At 43.2% G+C, this 21,215-nt stretch overlaps 1 protein-coding gene across 1 annotated transcript in view; it reads right to left on the reverse strand.

Moving 5' to 3' along the window:
- Nucleotides 1-21,215, reverse strand: part of LOC138283776 (catalase-like) — a 91,854-nt gene that overhangs the window by 59,004 nt on the left and 11,635 nt on the right. Inside the window, exon 2 of the mRNA XM_069221847.1 lies at nucleotides 11,576-11,747. Coding sequence (XP_069077948.1) covers nucleotides 11,576-11,747 — 172 coding nt within the window. The remainder of the gene's footprint in view (nucleotides 1-11,575; nucleotides 11,748-21,215) is intronic.

Raw genomic sequence — 21,215 nt, forward strand, 5'->3', positions numbered from 1 at the left:
CTTGTGGGCTCAAGACAGACAAGCTAAAAAAGGATAATTTGATGGAAATGTTCTTCAACAATCATAGAAAACAATCACAGCTCTGATCTTTAGGAGGAACAGACAGTGGTCCACTGGGATGTCCCCCAAGATGTCTTCCCTGGGTGTCTATTCTGTTTTTGAAGTATCACTTGTTCCTTTATGGGACACAGACTGCTTTTCATACAGGGAAAGCAAACACAGGGCCAGAGGTCTGCTTTACTTCACAGGCCTCCATCCCTACATTCACAGACATTCAGAGAGAGTCAAAATTGAGTGTCTCCTCATTACAATTGATTAGTTTGAAGCCTTTGAGACTTCCTGTAAATATCCATTTTGTGATTCTACTGATTAGTACTTCAGTCGCAAAATGCTGGGCAGTTCACAAAAACTTGGTGTGCAATTTGTAATCGCTGTTTGAGGACCGCGCAATAGTACATGCATGCCACTATTTCCATTGAGGTACAGTCTTTTGCCTTAGCAGAGGGGTAGATTTGTTGAGTTTGTATAAAAAGTTTTTGAGACAAAGTGCTGCCCATTTGCAACCAGCAAATATGCTTGCCATCTAGTAGTCCACAGTATATAGAAAGAACTAAGAGGAATTATCTACAGAAATATGGCTAACCTAAATCCACTCCTCTCCTAAGTTCTCTATCATACCCTTGATTGCAAATAAACAATAGTTATTAGGTCTAGCTCCTCCTCCTGCTCACATTATTAACAAGTCCTTGTTAGCTAAGCATTCAGAACTGGATTCATTGAACCTGTAGTATTACTTTGCACTGTTGATCTTGGCAAGGTCCCGCACATATCCCTTTCTAATTCCTCTGCACAGCTGGTCAGGTCTGTGCATCACAGTTCATGAACATGAAAGATCACAAACATGTAATTTAGAAGCACAGGAGATTTTTTCTTAGTGCTTCTGTGGTGAAGATAATGAGTATAAACCATGGATTACTGAGTTAACAGGGAATATTGTCTTACCTGATGCCAAGATGTGAGACGTGTAAACTGTGGTATGACTTACTATTGGCTAAGCATGGATTTGCCTGTTCTGATCTGAACACTCGTAAATCAACTCAGAGGCAAGATGAGGGTTGTGGAGAGAAAGAATAGCGGACCAGTGGGACATATTGCTAGATTAATAAGAAAGAATGTGTAGTAAGAAGCTACTCAATTAATCAATCAATCTTGTAAAGTGCAGATACTCACCGGTTAAGGTCTCAAGGCGCGTGGGGGGCGGTGTAGGGTATACCGGTGAGTTGGTTTAGAAAAGCCATGTCTTCAGTTCCTCCGTGAAGCTGGGGAGGGAGGTGGTTTGTCTGATGTGGATGGGTAGGGCGTTCCAGTCGGTGGCTGCGAGGTAGGAGAAACAGCGTCCTCCTGTTCTGGTTTTCCTGATGCGGGGTACGTGGAAGTTGAGTCGCTGGTTAAGGTAGGCTGGTCCGGTGTTGTGGAGGGCTTTGGGTGCCTGGGTGACGATCCTGAAAGTGATTCTTTTCTCTATGGGGAGCCAGTGCAGTGTACGTAGGTGTTGCGAGATGTGGCAGTGTCGGGGTAGGTCGAGGACCAGTCTGGCGCTGGCGTTCTGGATGTTTTGCAATTTGCGGGTGAGTTTTTTGTTGATTCCAGCGTAGAGTGCTACTCTGCGTTGCAGCTACTTTGTGTGAGCGGCAACTCAGTGTTTCTTAATTAACTCCATTGAGTGTGCACTGCAAGATGTGAGTAGGTAGAAGGTCTTCAAGTGATAGAAACTGTGTCTCTATGTAGTGACCGCTAAAATATTCTGATGATTGCCAGGCTTTCTTGCTCTAAAGGCTAGCACAGTAGTATTCCTGCAGCTGGTATATGCTAGCACTAGTTAGGCAGAGTTTATAGTTCCATATGTGAGTTTCTCCATCACAAATTCAACACATCACTATGGATTTGCTCCAGGACTGAATCTGCTTCCATTAATTTCACTCAGTCTCTGCACTGAGAAAACAGCTTCCATCACCTGTTAGTTACTTTGTAATTAAAACCCATCCCTGATGTACCCACATGTTTGCTGAATGGCTAAAGGAGTTTTATGCAAATTCAATGTATTCGTTGGAAGTGCCAGTATGCGAACTTGTAAATGAGGCTCAAAGTCACAGGCTTCTGCCAACCATTTGAGGTCATGAGCTTGCGATGGATGCTGGCAATACAGCTGCAGTGTCACTGAATATACCAGTGACCAGAGATCCAGCAGAACATGGGTTCAGAAGCAAAGTTCTCTGCATCATGAAAATGATGTGTAGGAACAGGGGACAACAGGGCTGCAGACTAACTTTGTGCCGCAACAGCCCACTGTTTCCGAGCCGAAAAGTGTTTCATCTCCTAGTGGAGTGAAAATTAAAAAGTAACTGTACGAATAAGAGAAACAAACCACAGGAAACAAGCCTGTACTCATTTTTTTCTTTTATTTGCAGTTGACTCAGTTGAATTTGTAACACCCTCACTGACAAATCCTCTAACCCCCTTATCCCATTTGCTATTAGCATCTCTTCTCACCCCTTCATCCTAGAGTTGACCAACTTTCACTCTGATGCTTTCTTCCTCTGCTACACCCTCACTAGTTATCTCTACTCCTCACCCTCTATCTACACTCCCTCATTCTCTGTCTGATCTCTCTATCCTCCCGACATCAGCTCACAAATCCTCTACTCTCACTTTAACAACCACCTCGACCATCTTCCTTCTCCCATTTTGTAAGAGAAGTGATGGAATTGGAAGTTGTCACTTGTGCACCTTGCAAAAAATGATGGCTTTAATAATCAATATCTTTCAACAATTGGAAATATACATGAACGTTTCTTGTTAGTTATTTCATGAACATACAACTCTGAGTTAAAAACTGTCCCTTCATTTATTAGAACAGTCAATGATTGCTAGGTATAAAGGTAGATATAAGGGCAATAGAGCGCATCCTTTGTTACCTAACACTGTTAAAATGAAATACTTAAAATAAAGTACTTTGATACATTTTTACATTTTCCACCCCTTAACTCTGCTACCATTCCAAAAGCTCTATAAAAGATCACATGGCACTTGGCATGGCTACTTGTATAAATTCTCTTAACAAATCCCAATCTGGACATTTATCATGCAACCTTTTCTGGCAATAAAGCAGTTCAAACAAAATACTCATAAATCCAGCAGTATTGATCTTTTTATTGAGCAGGTTAAGTAAACTAATAGAACGCATGCATACCAGCACTGAAGCAAGGACTGGTGAGGGTACACGCCATTGGCTTTTTGATGACAACTTATAGAAGCCCAAAGCTTTTTTTCCAGGACCTTTGTCTCCCCATAATACTGGCACCCAGGAGCCCTGGCCCAGAGTCTAAACATCTGCTGGACTCCATCTACATGCTGTCTAGTAATCAACCCTTGGCCAACACACAGACCACCAACCTCTGATCGAAGAGGTCAAGACTTGGAATGACTCATACATCCTTTGGAGTGCAGTTCAGCTCTCATCCTTTCACAAAACTTCTGAAAACGAAACAATTCATGAACACCTTCGGCTGAGGACCAAGATTTGAAATGGGATGCAAAGTAAGGAGACCCGAACCCTTCAAGTAGACGGGATACAATAGCTTGGGACACCTCAAAATAGCACTGAGTAAAGCTCCAGGAGGGACCTAGCCACTGAGTAGCTGAAAAGCAATTACCAGTTACCAGCATCCAATAATGCACAGTCACTAAGGTCTTAGTGACAAATTCACAACTATTATCACTAGTATTTATCCGTCAATCAGGAGCCACCTAACACTCTCTTTACAGACCTGAAACCCAGGCTGGGATTTTCTTCACCACAGTTAATCTTCAGTTTTTGTATGTCTGGCATTGTGCACTTTTTGCATTTTGTTTTATATAACAAACTACTCTGAATTGTCTCTAAGGTGACATGTCGTCGACAGAGGAAACACTGAAATAAGTTACGCTTTGACCCTGATTTTTCAACTGGCTGGAATACATAAATGTAACCATTCAATGCGCTTCTAGTTGCCATGTTAGGTCAAGGTAAGCCAGAGTTGACACCAGGCAGAGAGAATGAAACGACCAAAGGCGTAATTGTGCAAACATCACAGATACATTAAGGAAAACATATATTCTGCTGCTTGCAGTGATGAAAATGATCCTAGTGTAACGAAGATCATACGAGTTATCATCTGTACATACGGCATAATCCAAGCTGAAGAGGCTTTTGCTGACAGTTACAAAAAAGAGTCCTTTGGGTTTTATTACAGCAGAAAATGTGAATGGCGAGGAGCCCAAAGGAATTGGATACATTTTAGACTTTGTTGGTTTTTGTGGAGCAGCAGAAGATGTGCACGCATGATGCAAGCGCTACGCTAGCTTTGGGGAGCACGCACGTCCCTTTTACAGATATTTCACCTGATTTGTTTAAAGAGAAATGGTGGCATAATCTGCAAGCTCCATTGAAATACACTGGGCGAGGCGAACGGCTTGCAAGATTTTTCCATTGTGAAAAAGATCAGAAAAAATAGATTTTAGCTAGAATCTGGAAAGATATTGAGGAGATGCTACAACACAACAGCAAATGTCCCTGCAGAACTATGCTTAATATTGATAACATATTCAGTAGAACAAAACAATACATGTTTCCCTCGTTGACCCACAATAGTATCAATAATATGTGATGGTTTCCTTTTGCAAGGCCAGGAGCAAGCACAGGAGTTGTAAATTTTGAAATCACAAACAATAAACAAGACGGTGTTCAAATGCACTAACATTACCTATTGGGTCAGGTTTGGCAAAGTATATAGCTAAACACAGACAATAAAGCATGCAGTGCCATGGGGACCTTGAGGGGTCTCCGATACCAACTCAGGGTGTCCGTGTCTTCTTAGAAAATTAAAAAAAGATTAACAGATTAATAATGTGTATATGAACAAAGAAGCAAAATGGAAAACAGAATTTTAAAAAATGTTATGTAAACGCGAAGGAATTTTAAAGTGGAGTCCAAAAGTTGGAATCCCCAGAATGACTTATTGGAGCAGTGCAAGTGCATCAAACAGAATATAACATGGACAATGGTTGGCCTCAGTTAAATTAGAAGAGCTCCAACCTTCCCATGAAAATGAAGGTTTTGATTGTTTTATAATTGTGAGTTGTGAAAAACATGTAATCACATTTGTGTAGTTGTTTGATGATGACTGCCTCTGCCTGTATTTGAGTGTAATATTTTGTGGATCAAATCATTCAAATTGCTTAGGCTGTGGTCCCCGCCTTCCCATAATGACGCAGTAGCGGGGTCTCTGGATCCCAATATTAAGTCAGCCGGGGTCCTCAGCTTTCCTCAGCGATTAAGTGTGAGTCCATAGACGTCAAAAGGTTAAGAACCACTGCTCGGCTCTCTTGAGTCCCATTGGCTGGGCCAAAAGGACCAGGGCACATAACAGTGGTGGTGGCCACCGCTCAGGCCTACATGGTAAATTGATAAATATGCAAACCACTGCCTCATTCACTGCTCCTGCTGACATTAACCAGCAAGATGCAGGGACAATCACAAGGCAAAGGTTGCATATTGGAGTCATTCGCTGTAAGCCTCCCGAACCTTGAGAAGTACAAAAGCTCACAACATAATTTGTACAAAGTTGTGATTGCTAGTTCATAGATACCGAATAACAGTTAGCCACTAAACCGGATCTGTCAATGAACCGAACAGAACTGCTAAACATGGAATTAGATTTTTTAAAAACTGGTTCAAAGGAAGATCAGCATGAAGAAATGGTGGACCCACGAGATAAAAGCCACATTTATAACATTTAGAGCCTTTTCACACACGAGTACCATCTGAAATTATTTTCAGAACTGTGATTGTAAAAGGAAAACACGAATGCAATAGAAAATGGCAACAGCCTCTCAGGTATGTATCTTAACTTGTCTGGGTTAGTCTGTAAAGGGGTATTACATAAAGTTATTTACTACCACTTACAAGCAGCATCAACAAGAGGCCAAAGAACAGCTTTAAGAATAACACACTACATGCAAACGTATTTTCTGATTTTCTGGAATACATTGTTAATTATAATGGAAAAATACACACTTCAATGCATGCAGTTCATGTTTAAGTTAAAATTTGTTTTTGAAACTAAAAAAAACGGAAATACAGATAATTACTTTTATCATATTGACTGTGAAGAGACCTCCTAGAATTATCATTGCAACTGTTGGACCGAACCCTTTCTGCAGGGTCACCCCCAAACGTTTAGTCTTCTCCCTATTTTTTGTTGAATTCATTTTTGCTGGTCTTAGGAATCTTGTGCTTAAACACTGCTAACCAGTGCTAAAGTGCTTGTGCTTACTCCTTAAAACATAGTACCATTGGCTTGTACCGAATTGGCCTATTTAATTTACTTATAAGTCCCTAGTAACATGCACTACCTGTGCCCAGGGCCTGTAAATTAAATGTTACTAGTTGGACTGCAGCACTGATTGTTCCATCCACTAACATTTCTCAGGCCTGCCATTGCATAGCCCGTGTGTGCAGTTTTAAGCTGCCATTTCGACCAGGCAAAGTAAACCTTTTGCCAGGCCCAAACCTTCTTTTTTAATGCACATATGTCATCCCTAACTTAGGCCCTAGATGGCCCTAATGTCAGGGTGCAGTGTATTTAAAAAGTTGGACAAATACTTAAGTTTTGCATGTCCTGGAAGTGAAAAGCTCTTAAATGTGTTTCTCACTACTGCATACCCCATCTCTCCCATAGGATAACACTGGAGTTGCATTATTACATTTTATAACTATAATTTCCAAATGGGAAGAGGCAGCCACTTCATGTTTGGTGTCTGTCTCTGGATCCTAATTCTAAATCCTAACTTATGGTGAAATCGTATTTTAAGGTACAATTCTGAAAATTAAATTTTTTGAAAGTTTGCATTTTTTGCCTTAGCCATTTGGTATCTGCAGCCTGTCTCTGGTCACATGACTGGGTGTAGTTGGCAGTTGGGCTTTGTGTATTCCTCCTACACACACTGGGAGCTTAGGTGTGACTGAATGGGCCATCAATGTCAAGATGTGAGGAAAGAGCTGGGCCTAGCCTCACTTACACCTGAATAGACTGTGTCTTGTCCCCACACAAAGGCCTTCATACCCCCTGTAGTTTGTCTGTAGCCAGGGAAGGGAAGACAGGGCATCTGTACAATTCAAAGGCATGCCCCTATAAGCTTCCCTCCACTTCAAAGGCAAAACTGTGTATAAAGGAGACCCTCAGACAGCACCTCTTCGGTAAACTTCTGGACCTATGGATACTCTGCCAGGAAGAAGGACTGCTGTCCTCCTGAAGGACTTCCACTCTGCTGGACTGCTGTTCTGCTGTGCTGCCTGCTGCCCTCTTGCTTGGGTGAGTAGGACTGGGCCCACATCTCTTGAACCCAGAGTGACTCCAAGGGTTAGTTGGCTGGGGTCCTGACCTGAAGCCTCAGTGACATAACAGACGTCCAAAAAACCTTGCACCTACACCTGGACTCTGCCATCTGTGAATCTACCCTGGCAAGTTCTGGACCCCTGGAATTGGACCTAAGGTGGCTACCAGCAGAACCAACACATCTCCTTTGCTGAGAGGTGCATCTCTGAGCAGAACCAATGCATCTCCTCTGTTGATGGGTGCATATCTAAGCAGAACTGATACATCACCACTGCTGCGTGGATTGGATGCGTCGTAAAGTCTTGCATCATCTCCCCAGTCCTCAGAACGGACGCATCACCCCGAAGGCATGACATATCCATGGCTCAGCTCCTCACAGCCCTCATCAACGGCAGTCAACAGGACCTCGCACGTCGGCCTCTCTGCATCTCAAAACTGATGCATTACTTTGGCTGTGTGGCGCATCTTCGACGCGGATCCACGTAATGCTCCATAACCAGGTACTTTGTTTAATGACCCTAACTGGAACTTGCTCTATCGCTGTCGGCCTGAACTTGTGACTTTTTCCCAGTCCGGCGCAACCAAATATCCCCAGTTGGCACTTTATGGTTTTAGGTGCTATTCAACAATTTATTCTTTAAAAATTCCTAACTCCGGGTCTACTAATTGGATGTTTGTTGTTTTCATCTTGTTTTATTTATAAAATTATGTTCTATTTTTCTAACCCGGTGTGGGATCTCGTTTGTGTGGTGTTTTCACTGTTTTAATGTCTGAGCTGTTGCACAAATACTTTACACATTGCCTTTAACTTAAATTTGACAGCTCTGTGCCAAGCTACTGGGGGTAGGCACAGTTTAATTTATGATTTGTTTGTGCCTTACCCTGACTACGATTGTGGTTGCTGCTTGACAAGGGATCAAACCCCAGCCAACCATTAGCCCAATTTTAACAGCAACCATGAAGATACTGGTGAGGTTCACTAGAGAATCCAGCAGTTAACCCAAATAATTCAATTTTGCAAATCAACAAGCCCTTATATAGCATGCAAGTTACACCACAAATGAGAAACTGAGAAACTGTTGTGGACTGGAAATCTACATCCTCCCCTCTAAAAGAACATCTTATCACTTGATCCTAGCCACAAGGGCGAGTAACAGTGGAAAGCAATAAAATTACTCAACTTTAAATATACTTAACCCTCATTTGTGGATCATTGCAAATTTTATCTACACTTACAGACGCATCATGTTGCACACATCTTGTTGTACTGCTCTGCAATTTATATGTAACTAATATAATAGCATTTTTTTCACTGGTTCATTTTCGTTCTGTTCCCCAGTTGACCCAATTCCTACTGCCTTCCATGCAGACTCTCTTTTAGGTAAAAGCCTACACAAATATTTGATAGGACATAACTTATTTTGCTGAGTTGCAAGTTGATAATTCAAAATGTTTACATTTGGATCCTTCACATGATTTAGGTGTTCATATTCTTTATGATGGTACCTCACTAGCTGAAAGGAGGAACAACAACCTATTCATAAAGTTAATCACTCAACACAATCTAGTCTTCTGTCTTGTGACCAGAGAGGTTTCCTGCAAGGCTACAGATACTGGAATCTATCCTGCAGCAAGCAAGTTCTGATCCAAGAACACTAGTCATCATCTCCTCCCCAAGACTACTTGCGAGCCCTTAAATACGTAGTGAGTCATTTACCCGACCAAGAGTCGATTACAGGGCATGTTCACCCTTGTTACAAACTGCAAATGTAACAGAAACAGCTTACTTTTTAATTGCTGTTTATAATCTGTGGCCGTAAGGCTGAGACATGAAGCTTGGATATAAATTTGTGTTACTCACCTTTGCCTCTGACTTTTGTTGATGTCTTCTAAAGACAGTCTAAATCTTGTCTTGTTGTTCAAAACAAGACGTCTGGAAGTTGCATGCTTTTGAGATTTTAAATAGCATGATGTTTTTCAGAGGTACTATCTCTGGTTCTCAAATCCCAACATAAAAAAGAGCTGCTTGGACACACAGGCAGCAAAAGCTTTCCTAATCACAGTCTTTTCATTGGTGGATGACCCACACAGGGAGAAAGGCACCTTGTTTTTATAAAAACTAAATAATGCATCGCTCCGTATGTGTATATGAGGGGTGTAAGAAGGCATGATATCACATTCTGCATGCCCTATCTCCCAATGGTGAAAGATGCAATGTGGAGACTCCTCTCTGTTGTCATGTGGATTTAAATGAGTAATAAAAATTAACAGGGATTCTTTTTCTTAGATTTAAGGGGAAACAGGATGTGGCCGCCCATAGCAACAGTGATACTGTGCACTGGCAGAGAGGTCCTGGATTACTGAGAAGTGAAGCAATCTACAGTGGCTCTGGTTGAAAGAAGATGTGGTGCTGGTTGACTAGCTCTGCAAGTGCACTTATCCCACAATCGCTATTAGCCTTACCTCATATCAGTCGTTACTTAGAAACAACCTCACGTTGCTTAGGAACAGCCAAAGATGCCAGAAGAACCTATCTGCCCCCAGGAATAAGGATGCCAACACTGGCAGTTTTAACAGCTTCTCCGTTAAAGAAGAGTACATTCATTGCATTGTGAAGTGGGCTCTCTGTCTGATCATTAAAAACACATCACACCACCCCTGAGGAAACCCCATGCTGATAGCTATAAAAATATACAGCGAGCCAACAAAAATCACAGGCATTGAGAGCGCCACGACCTGAATTCTTTCAGGCATATACAAAGTGACCTGGGCTGTCAAAGAGAAGAACCTTCACTTAGAGGCACCAGCACGGTCATTCGGAAGTCACTATGAACTAGGTGCAAGAGTCACATCAGAAATAGGATGGCAAAGTGCATTTTCAGACAAAAGCTATGGTTCTATTTTCTGGATAACTGCTGGAGAGGGATGATTGGCCTTCCTGGTGTGTCATAGCCTAAGCAGAATACCGTCCCCTGAGACAACTGCCACACAACATCTGGGAAGATGTAGGTGTTGAGTTCCTTAAGCCAATCACTGCTAGACAATATCAAAAGGTTGACAGTGATGAACATTCCAGGCTTCCAGAGGTGAGGCGACTAACAGCACATCGCATGACAATGCCATTCTGGCATCCAATCAAATATTTTCTACATGTGAAATACCAGACCTTCTGAAACTGGACAGGGGTGATTGAATAACCTCCCTCCTCAACTCTCTGTTAGACATTTACTTGAGGACTTTATAAATAGCATCTGTGCTCATGGTTAATGTTTCAATCGTTAGGGGATGAGATCCAAATTTTGTTAAAAATTGAAGACCTCCAGTTGAGGCATTAGGGGATGGTGGCTCAAAACAAAATCGCGCCAATGTGAACTTGTCGCTAATTTATGGCAACAGTTTTCACTTATAATTAAAAAATTCATCCATTTGGCTTTTGGGTGTTAGTGAAATATCATATTACTAGGCCTGATTAATTCAGTGGCTGCCATCAAATGCCTCTCTCCTATATGCCAAGGCAAGCAGGAAAGTGTCACCTTCATTTACAAACAAAGATCATGCCCTATCAAGTGTCTAAGTGTTGCTCGGCAACACCTTGTGCTACAGCAGCCATTTACATGGTCATCTTTTGGGGTAGCAGAATTGACTGTTGTGGGATAAGTTATGGAATTATTTTCCTAATAACCTTGGATGGATATGGAAATTTGACATGTTAAAAGCCATTTTCATGACGTCCCACTCAGCGAACTTTACGTTGTTATGGAACTGGTCATTGTAAAGTTGAATATTTAAAGAGAAAAATAAATGCCTAAGCTATGTCAGATATTGTGAATATTCCTCGTTACAAGTGCAACGTTTAAAGACTGTCCTCCCAGGGTTTATGATATGTGTTCCTCACTTCCTATTTCAATGTCTGTCTGTGCATCTATAACTTGCACCCTGTAGAATGTACTCCACTGGCCCACGTAAAGTTCGCTGTTACTCTCCAGAGTTAGGAATAAAACCTACAATAAAAAATAAACATCAAACAAAAATAAGAATACAAACTAAAGAAGTACATTGTGTTCCTCTATTCACCAGTAGCAGCAGCATCACTCCCTGTCTTCCAAGGGCACCATTCACTCCCCTTAAAAATAACTCACCTGCCCCTTTGGCATGGACCACTCTCTCAGGGATCCTCTCCCGGTCGAAGTGGGCCATCTCATCTGTGAAGACAACATCTTCAACGAGAAGCGGTCCTCGAGGTCCCACCGACAGAATATTATTCTTATCACACACCGGGTTTCCGCTTCCAGTTGTCAGGAGCAAAGGTTTCTGCGTTACAAAAGACAAAATAATGTAATGAAACTTTCAAGCTGCAGTAAAAAAAAACAGACAACAGCAGTCTATGTATAAAAAAATTAAGTAGGCTGAGGTACAGTGTGGCCCAGAGCCCGAGACTTAGAGAAAAAAAATATGGTTACTCTAATAATTACTGTGACATAATGTACAACACCATACTGTCAGAATCATGTCTTTTCTGTTAACAGAGTTGCGATAAACTATGTTAAAGTAATTTTTAAAATAGAACTAATGTCTTCTTGTTGCAAATGTGGCACTATCAAACCATGCTCAATTCACATTTCTTGACGTGAGACAAATTTGTTTTTAGAAAATGTACCTTTCCCATGCAACTTAAATTTACAAATTAAGAGACTCCATAATGAAGTGCATGCCAAGGGCAAAGGCATCCCTTCTCTGCCTCAAAAGACAGATGTGCATCCTTTAACACCACAGGAAGGCAATCACACATTTAACTGCAAAAACTGACCTAACGAAGAGTTCCTTTGTTCCAAGTTTCAATCATCGTGCAGCGGACGTGCCTATTGGGTTCTTGCCATATAAAGAAGGGCTCAGTCTGTTCTAACCCACAACTTGTCAGGGTTGATGAACTCTATTCACTTGCAGCTTTGATTTCAATGCCCTTGAACATTGAACATGCTGACTCATCACAACCTGGCCATCTCAAGGGCGCCACGCCCCCTCAGCCCATGACCCTAAACACCAGTGCATTGCAGGGAGGAAGGAGACCCCCACTTTGAAGAACAAGCAAGGAAAAACAAGGACACACACACTCAGGCGGACAGATAAAATATTGAACCACATGATACAGCCAGAAAGACCTTCAAGTAGAATTGGTCAGAATCCAAGATTTCTGTCCACTCACAGGCAACAAGTTTCAAAATCCTTAGGCGTTGCTTTATTGAATGATTATGAATGAAAGGAGATGGTGAGGCCGCTGAACATGGTGAACATGACATAAGCTGACGTAAGTGTACAAAGAAACGAGAAAAATGTCTAAAGATATCCAAGGTTTGAAGATTCCCTTGACAGCTGCTTGCCTCCGAGGTGCAGATAACACTATTCTGGTTCTGAGAGGGCGTTTTGCACAATTTACATTGAGGCCTACAGAGTACTGACAGAGAAGAGACTGCCCACAGGGCAGTGTAGAAAGTAATTTTGTACAACAGCTGTTCAGTGCCAATTAGCAGATCATCAAATTCTTGCTTGGCAAAGCCTCCAGAATTCTTCACCATTCTAAGAGACCTCACGCCTAATATGATCAGACCACATGTGTTGAAGTGTGATGGCTCACACGGAGGCACTTCCGTACACGGATGAAAGATGCCTTGGATACATGTTGCTCATTCGACGTTTGAGGTCAAAAACCTGAGCCTTAACTATTTTACTTTAGAAGCTTAAGGACCCTTGGGAAGTCTAGAATATGCATCTCATGATTGACAATGACTTTCAGAGTGTTCTGGAACTGAAAAATAGAGGGCTTTCAACTGCTTGAATGTAAATTGGATAGCTTTGAACAATCCGCTTTTGCATTCAGGAAAATGTTTCCCCTGAAGGGAAGGAAGTTTGAAAGGAGCCTCAAGTTGTGTACATTCTAGCTGGCGATGCAGCCTGTCAGCCTTCAGCCAGTGATCCTAGCTCAGGTAAAAAAAAGCACAAGGCCCTCTGTGATCCCTTTCGTAATGTCACCCAGCATCTCTACGCTTCTATTTCTTGAAACTTCTACTCACTATAGACTGCATCACAGGAGGCCCTAAGCTTGACTTTGACCCAGATGTGAGCTCAGGTAAAAAGATGGGGCGCTGGGGGGTGCAGGAACACAATAACAATAATAAAAAAGACAAGACATAAAAAGGCACTCCCCTTCAGACGTTTTCCTCACAGCATCTTCCTGGTCCTGGAAGCTTCAACACACAGGACCAGGAAACGCCACTAACCCACCCTGACGCTGCTTTCATGCTGGCAACCAGCATGAAAGCAGCGTCAGAATTGGTGGGAGCGGGCTCTCTCAGCACTCACCAGAGTGCTGTAGGCCCGTGCCTTCTCTAACCCAGTTGTCTTTAGACAGCTGGGTTAGAGATGTTTAAAGTGCGCATATCAGGCTGGCCGTCGCAAGATGGAACGGCCAATGGGACATGCGCACTTTAAACAAATGCACAGCTCCCTGCTGCCACTGGGCAGCAATTGCCCCACCCCATCCTGACACCCGATTCAGGACAGGGTGCAAAAAAATTAAATGGTAATAAACAAAGTTTATTACCATTTTATTTTTCTGTTATGGGGGACATTTGTTTGGCGGGGCGATGCTCCTCCACTGAAATGGAGGGGCTGCCCCTGGTAAAAAGGATGCTAAAGGCCTGCTGCACTGGTTGCCACAGGTCAGCTGGAGTGTGAAACATTTACCCCACTGTGAGTTATGGTGAGGGTTTGGGAGGGATGCAGTTGGGTTTGATATACATAAAGCAATGTAAGCATGGTTAGCAGCTAGTGCATGTATACTACTAGCTCGAGTACTTAGGATGTCTGGAGTGGCTTTTGGCCCTTCAACTACAGGCACCCTAAAATGAATATAAACATTTAAATCAACATAGAGGAATCTGTTCATGTATTCGACGCCTCTTTACTCATGAAGCACACGATCCTCTAAGTCTCTAATTGCAAAAAATGGAAGTTTATGGATTGTTTGCAGACTAAGGGCCTGATTTAAAGTTTGGTGGAGGGGTTACTCCATCACAAACGTAACAGATATCGCGTCCGCCATATTACAAGTTCCATAGGCTATAATGGAATTGTAATGCAGCGGAGGGAAATCCGCCACGTTTGTGACAGAGTAACTCCTCCACCAAACTGTAAATCAGACCTTAAGTAAGTGCCAGTCTTAAGAAGCAAACAGTATGCAAAGCACTTCAAAACCCACCTTTAGATTAATACTGCTACTTAAGCCCACAAGTCTGTATCTCTGGTCACATTTACTTGAGTCAGAGGCCAGAGGAAGTTATTCAATGCTTCCTTTTAAAAATGGGTACACTGATGATCATTGCAATTAAGAGTACAAGTTGAGTAACTGAAACACAGATTATCTCAAAGTCTTTAGCCACATCACCCTCAGCATCTCAAGGACCTGGTTAGGATGGGACATGTAAAAGGCACCAGTAATACTCCATTACAAGTGAAGGAGCAGACGTCAGTGCATCAGAAATGGTTAGGGATCTGCGATCAATCAGCAAACGGAGAGGCAGAGGTAAGGAGGGGCAGATACGCAACTGGAGGCACCAGAAGAAGGTTCCCCAAGGGGATCGCAGACCTACTCGCTGACATATTGGAAATGGAGAGCGTGAATCCAGACTCTATTGGACAAGATCAGGAAGGAGCTCAAAGAAAGTAGAGCTGTGGGAGGTTGCGCTCTACTCCTTTGTCATGTCAAATCCTGATGTCTGTCAATCAAGTCTCTGAAATAAGCGCTAACCGGGGGCCCACTGCAATATTATAAAAAAACAGCGACCACGTTTACCTTCACCTGCACCAGTGGTAAATGCATGTAGCCAGTATATCCAAACTCTTTTTGACTAGGGTGACATCACAAAAAAGGATGAAGCAAGAAGAGATAACCTGAATGCACCCACAGTAAACCCTGAAGCTGAAAGTGCAGGCAAATAATCCGGGGAAACCCCATCTATCCACCAGTCGCGGAGAGATATCACAAGAGGACGCAGGATTAGGGATAAGGATCACAAGAACGGGCAGCAGACCCTTAGGTTTTGTGCCTTGTTCCTTCTGTATGACAGAATCCCGAATGTTAAAGGGTCACTGTCAACAGCCCCCATGGTGATAAGACAGGAACCATGACAATCTCTTGGAACAAAATTTCAGCTTGCCGGAGGGAGTAAGTTGGTTTGCACAAGGATTTCAACAGGTGAATTTAAAGCCTGAAAAAACATGTATTCCAGAATGGAGCAGCACTCCCTACTGGCTTCACTATCGAGAATAGTTCAGAAACTTGCCAGAATGTTTTAAGAGGAATGAGATGGGAAGGAAAACTTTAACTGTGAAAACTATACTTTAATCTACCACGACCATCTAATAAGTACTTTGTGTCTACTTCCCACTTTGCACACACCCATTATTTTCCCAAGTCAACGTAATATCCGAGTGACATTAAAACTCACCCCATGACTACACGAGTCCGCATCTATTGTCATGTATGTGCTTTACACATATGCACCTGTAAAGGTTGTTTTACTTTTCTCTAAGTATCAAAGAGTGTTTGGTATGCCCTGCTTTATATTTTTGAATACTGTTTTTTTTTTTTTATGTAATCTGACTTCTAATGCACCAAAGGCCAGACGACTAAAGTTTGATTAATAAAATGAAAAAGAGGCAATGGCCATAAGACCCATGAACCAAACTTTTTCTGTGCCACATCAGAGTAACGTGGGTCATTTTGCATGTTCAGTTGCACCCTAACCTAGAGATGTGGTTTAGGATGAGCATGTGAATGAACAGACAACGCCCCACTTAGCTTTTGTGTAAGACCTGCAGTACCTTGAAATCATGAGCTGCCCATACATACATTTAGAATGCTGGTGACCCAAGGAAAGTTCAACATTCCACTTAGCATCCTGCAGTAGTAATCTCACTGTGTGGCAAGGTTTGAGTGCCTCCATTTTCTTGGCTACTACACGGCAAGAGTGATCAGGAAGCCGTCCTCACATATCACGGAGGGCATATCGTCTATAGTGGTGGGGCACAGGCTGGAAAAATGGGGGCACCCCTGTTTGTGCTGATGAGCTGCTTTAAAAAAAAAGAGGCAATTATGAAGAGGGAAAAATTTGAGAAAGAACCTCATGGCCAAGAAGATTATACTCAGTGAAGCAGAAGTCTATAACATAACTTAAGCAGGGCCACTTATGTGTCTACAGACTTGAAGTAAAATGCTTCATTTTAATAATGTATTCAAAGGCCGTCAGGAATTGTTGAAGAGACAATTAAAATCTGAGGCCCTTTGTCTGCAGTTCCCTCCAGTAATTGCCATTGAATCATAAAGGATTCGAGGCCAGCTGCATAAGGGACATAATGACCTGGAACCTTTGCAAGGGTTGGACGCGTGACTCAGGCTCTCACTCAAAGCCCCAATATATGCATGATTCACTGTATCATATGCAAGATGATGTCACCACTCTGACAAGTGTTGCGACTCAGACGGTGTCACTACACACAAACCTTATTATCCAGATATGGATAGCTTTGTATCTACCAAGAGAGCATAAGGAGGAGACTTAGGGGGTCATTATGACCCTGGCGGAAGGCGGAGAAGCGGCGGTAAGACCGCCAACAGGCTGGCGGTCTTTCCTCTGTGTATTATGACCATGGCGGTTACCGCCATGGTCATCCGCCGGTTCTCCGTTCCGCCCGTCGGGCTGGAGACCAGGGTCTCCAGCCCGCCGGCCGTCACTATACCGCCGGCGGTATTTGGACTGGCTGACCGCCATGGATTACATGCGGTTTGAAACCGCCATGAAATCCATGGCGGTAAGCACTATCAGTGCCAGGGAATTCCTTCCCTGGCACTGATAGGGGTCTCCCCCACCCCCTACCCCCACCCTGACTCCCTCCCCTACCCCCCCACCCCCCAAAGGTGGCAGGACCCCCCTCCCCACCCCAACATACCATCACTCATACACACACGACACGCATGCAGGCACCACCAACACACATACACGCACACACACCGACATACATGCCAACATCCACACACACAGTCAGACACACACACCCACATTCAAACATACACGCACACATCCATACAGACATACCTACAGACATACACGCATTCATTCCCATACACACAACACCCCTGCAAGCATACACACACTCACACACACCCTCTACATACACACACACACACCCCCATGCACGCACACAACAACCCCCCACCCCCATCCCCTCACGGACGATCGACTTACCTGGTCCGACGATCCTCCAGGAGGGGACGGGAGCCATGGGGGCTGCTCTGCCGACACCACACCACCAACAGAACACCGCCATGCCGAATCACAGGACATGATTCGCTGGGCGGTGTTCTGTTGGCGTGGCGGTGAAGGTGGAGCAACCTCCACTTCCCCGCCGCCTGCCAGTATGGCTGTTGGCAGCTCTCCGTCCGTAAAAGGACGGAGAGCTGCCAACGATCATAATAGGCAGAGCGGCAAACCGCCACCACTGGCGGTCTTCCGCACAGCGGTCCCTCGGCGGTCTTGAAAAAAGACCGCTGAGGTCAAAATGACCCCCTTAGACTTAGGATTCTGCTTTTAGATCAGAAAAATAACTAATGGTCTCCACAAACCAAAGGTGCTACAAGTGATGTTCTAGGGTGTGATGCAGGAACAGGTATTCTTTAGGTCTATTGCACAAAAGTCAGGCTCGCTCATGAAAAGAGACAAGCAGCCGGGCAGTGGTCTCACATTGAAATTTGCTACAGTACAGAATATGTTTAGCCTCATTGGGTCTTCTCTAGGGCCTAAACATACACTCTCTTTTACTGAGCCAATAACCTGGGCTGGGAAATCTAGCCTCTAAATTAGCATGGACAAGCTAACTGCCTTGGAGGTACTGGTAGCCAGAGTTCAAATGTGGCCCAATCAAGAAGCAGCTTTGAAGAAATTAAAGAGTCATGTGTCCACTGTTTTATTTTGAGTAAGGGCAGCTGTGGAATGGAATAAATCCTTCCCACCACATGGGATACAGCTGATATACCCCGGGTAGCTTAAGTGACCACACAGGATTTGAGTCGTCCTAGACCCTTGCAGATGCCTGCTACCAAGAAGCCCATCAACAAGGCAGCAACATCTGCTCTGAAGGATGTTCTTGCTTCAAGCATCCCAACCTCCCTGTACTAGAGTACATTTTGATAAATAAATATTTGCACCTCATAACTTTCTGGTATGTCAAACTTGTTTAAAATGTCTTGAGATGAGGACAGGTCTGCATTTGAATATACATTTCCCTCCTTTTTCCCTTCATTGTATGCATGGGATTTTGACAATTGGGCTTGACACTTTGCCCCTTTAAATGCAGCTCAAATTATTCAGAACTGTGAAACAGAGCAGAGACAAAGTCATTTTGATAGTCTGCTTTTAAACTGATGTTATTTGTTTGACTACTACAAGTTTGGTGATTCCATAGGAGCCGGTTACAGCCAGAACTTTCTAATTAAATAGAACGGGAGATGTCTGACGCTTTATCAAATTTCAGCCTTTGGAGCTCATCTTTTTCTCAATTTTCATACATTCTAACCAAAATATTAGTGTTATCATGTGACCAGTAGTGTTCTGGTGATGCTGCCAAGTGAGCAAAAGAGTGCATGGCAATCAAACTCCCATGGCCTAAGTATCTGACTGATAAAGGGCATCCCTTCCAGATACAGGCTTCAACACAAAGCATCACCCTAAAACACACTAACACTTTACTCCTAACTTGGGTACAACTTCCTCCAGGTTTTCTAAGAGTAGGAGACACTTTCACTGGAGAAAAACAACTAGCAGACTGTTCGATAACACATTCAGATTCCATGTAAAGTCATCTTAGGCAGGTATGTCTAGAGTAATTACCAATGACCTCTGTGTTTGTGATTTTTCTATAAAAAAATAAGACCAGTTATAAACAGGGTTGTAGCTACTTTTTTTTTTTACATAATTGTATTTTAGAAAGCTGGGCTTCTACAACGCCTGTGCTTGACCGCCTTTGGTGCCCCTCAGCATAATTCTACTGAATTATAACACAGTGAGGTACTCCTTTGCCACTAAACCACACTTAATGTAATGATGGGGTTGTTAATTAGGGGGTTAGGCATCATAGACTGTGGTAATCAACACACCCATGGGTCTGAATCTAGACGATGAGCTGGTGTTGGAACACCAGAGACCATAATATACGTGGACGGTCTCAAACAGCCTAACCACACTTATGTCACCCACAGGCATAGGCAGTATTATTTGCATTAAATGCAGTACCTCACCTGTTACACAAGACTCTTACAGGGAAAGCTCAATCTGAGGTCAGAACAGTAACATGTCACTCACTTGCTGGATTAAACCTACGTATAAGGTGAAGATTTGAGCCCATGATTGAAAGCAGGAGATCCAAAACCACGGGGCACTTCTAAAGATACTACTGATGCCACCAGAACTGAGCCTTGCTACAACAGGAGTAAGTTCAGGTAGTAGTATGGATAAAACGCAGAATTAAAGACATAGATGCGTGCATATTTCTAGCAAATCCGTTTATTAGTTCTTAGCAGTTCTCACTAAGGTTGTACCTTCCTAATGGATCCCTGTTAAAAATATATATGTGTAGTTTTACATTCAGTGGAGAGGTTTAACCAACCTCCTCGCATCTGCCTGTGGCTGTTAATGGGAATTTTAAGTAAAAGGGTGCCAGGATTCGTATGATAAGATTTAAATTCAGTAGCACTAGCTTGATAACCCATCAGCAGGAACCAGCTGAGGCGAATCCCCCGGCCAGCTCAAAAGGATATTATTTTGAAAAATTAAATACTTTTTTTAAAAGGTGAGACTTGGAGCCAAGGGAAGCCAGAGTTCAACAATAACTCTCTACTTTTTGCACAATTCTTTTGTTTAGATGAGGTACAAGGTGGAGGGAAAGACTGGGACCTAAAAGGATGCAGAACTCTACCAAAGGGACTCTACCCTACAACAGAGGGGGTGCTGCATATGAGCTAGGGAATAGAGTAAATGTGGCTTGAGAGCCATAAGAAGAAATTATCCTGGTGGAGACACAAAGGTTATAGTACTTAACTTACACACTACACCCTTAAGTAGCACTTGTATCAATAACACGTCTGGTAGGGTGTTGCAGAGTACCTAACTCCTTACAAATTAACATGTCTTGGCAGACAAGAGAACCACCTCCTCACACCGGTGGGCAGCAGGGCCAGCTGGCCTACCAGTGCTTCACGCCCACACCATCCTTCCTTCCCACCTCTCTTCACGTATCACTAACTGACACGCAGTCTTTAATCTTTAATGGGGCTCCAGCTCCTGCTGTGACTTTAAGGTGCTCGCCCATTCTTTGATATACTTACATTAAAGGGATAAATTAAAGTCAGATAGAGGATTTTACAATCTGTTTTCATAAAATTGCGCCGTTTTCTAGATCTGACCCTAAAAAAAACATAAAAATTAAAATGAAAGCCAAATGGGCGTAAAGGTTATTCTGTGGTCTGATTAGCACTTTACAGTCTTCATATTCCAGCCAGCACCAAAAGGAGTCCAGAAGGCTTAGGATGATGAAGGGGGGCCGAGTGACTTCAGAGATTGGCATCCCCTCACATCCCCACCCTCCCTAGCGCCCAGCTCTCCCACAGTGCACACTTGGGTTCACCACCCCAATCCTTCCCAGGCACCAAGGCTAAGCTAAGGCAGGGGA

This window comes from Pleurodeles waltl, chromosome 3_1 (assembly GCF_031143425.1).
Source record: "Pleurodeles waltl isolate 20211129_DDA chromosome 3_1, aPleWal1.hap1.20221129, whole genome shotgun sequence".
NCBI lineage: Eukaryota > Metazoa > Chordata > Amphibia > Caudata > Salamandridae > Pleurodeles > Pleurodeles waltl.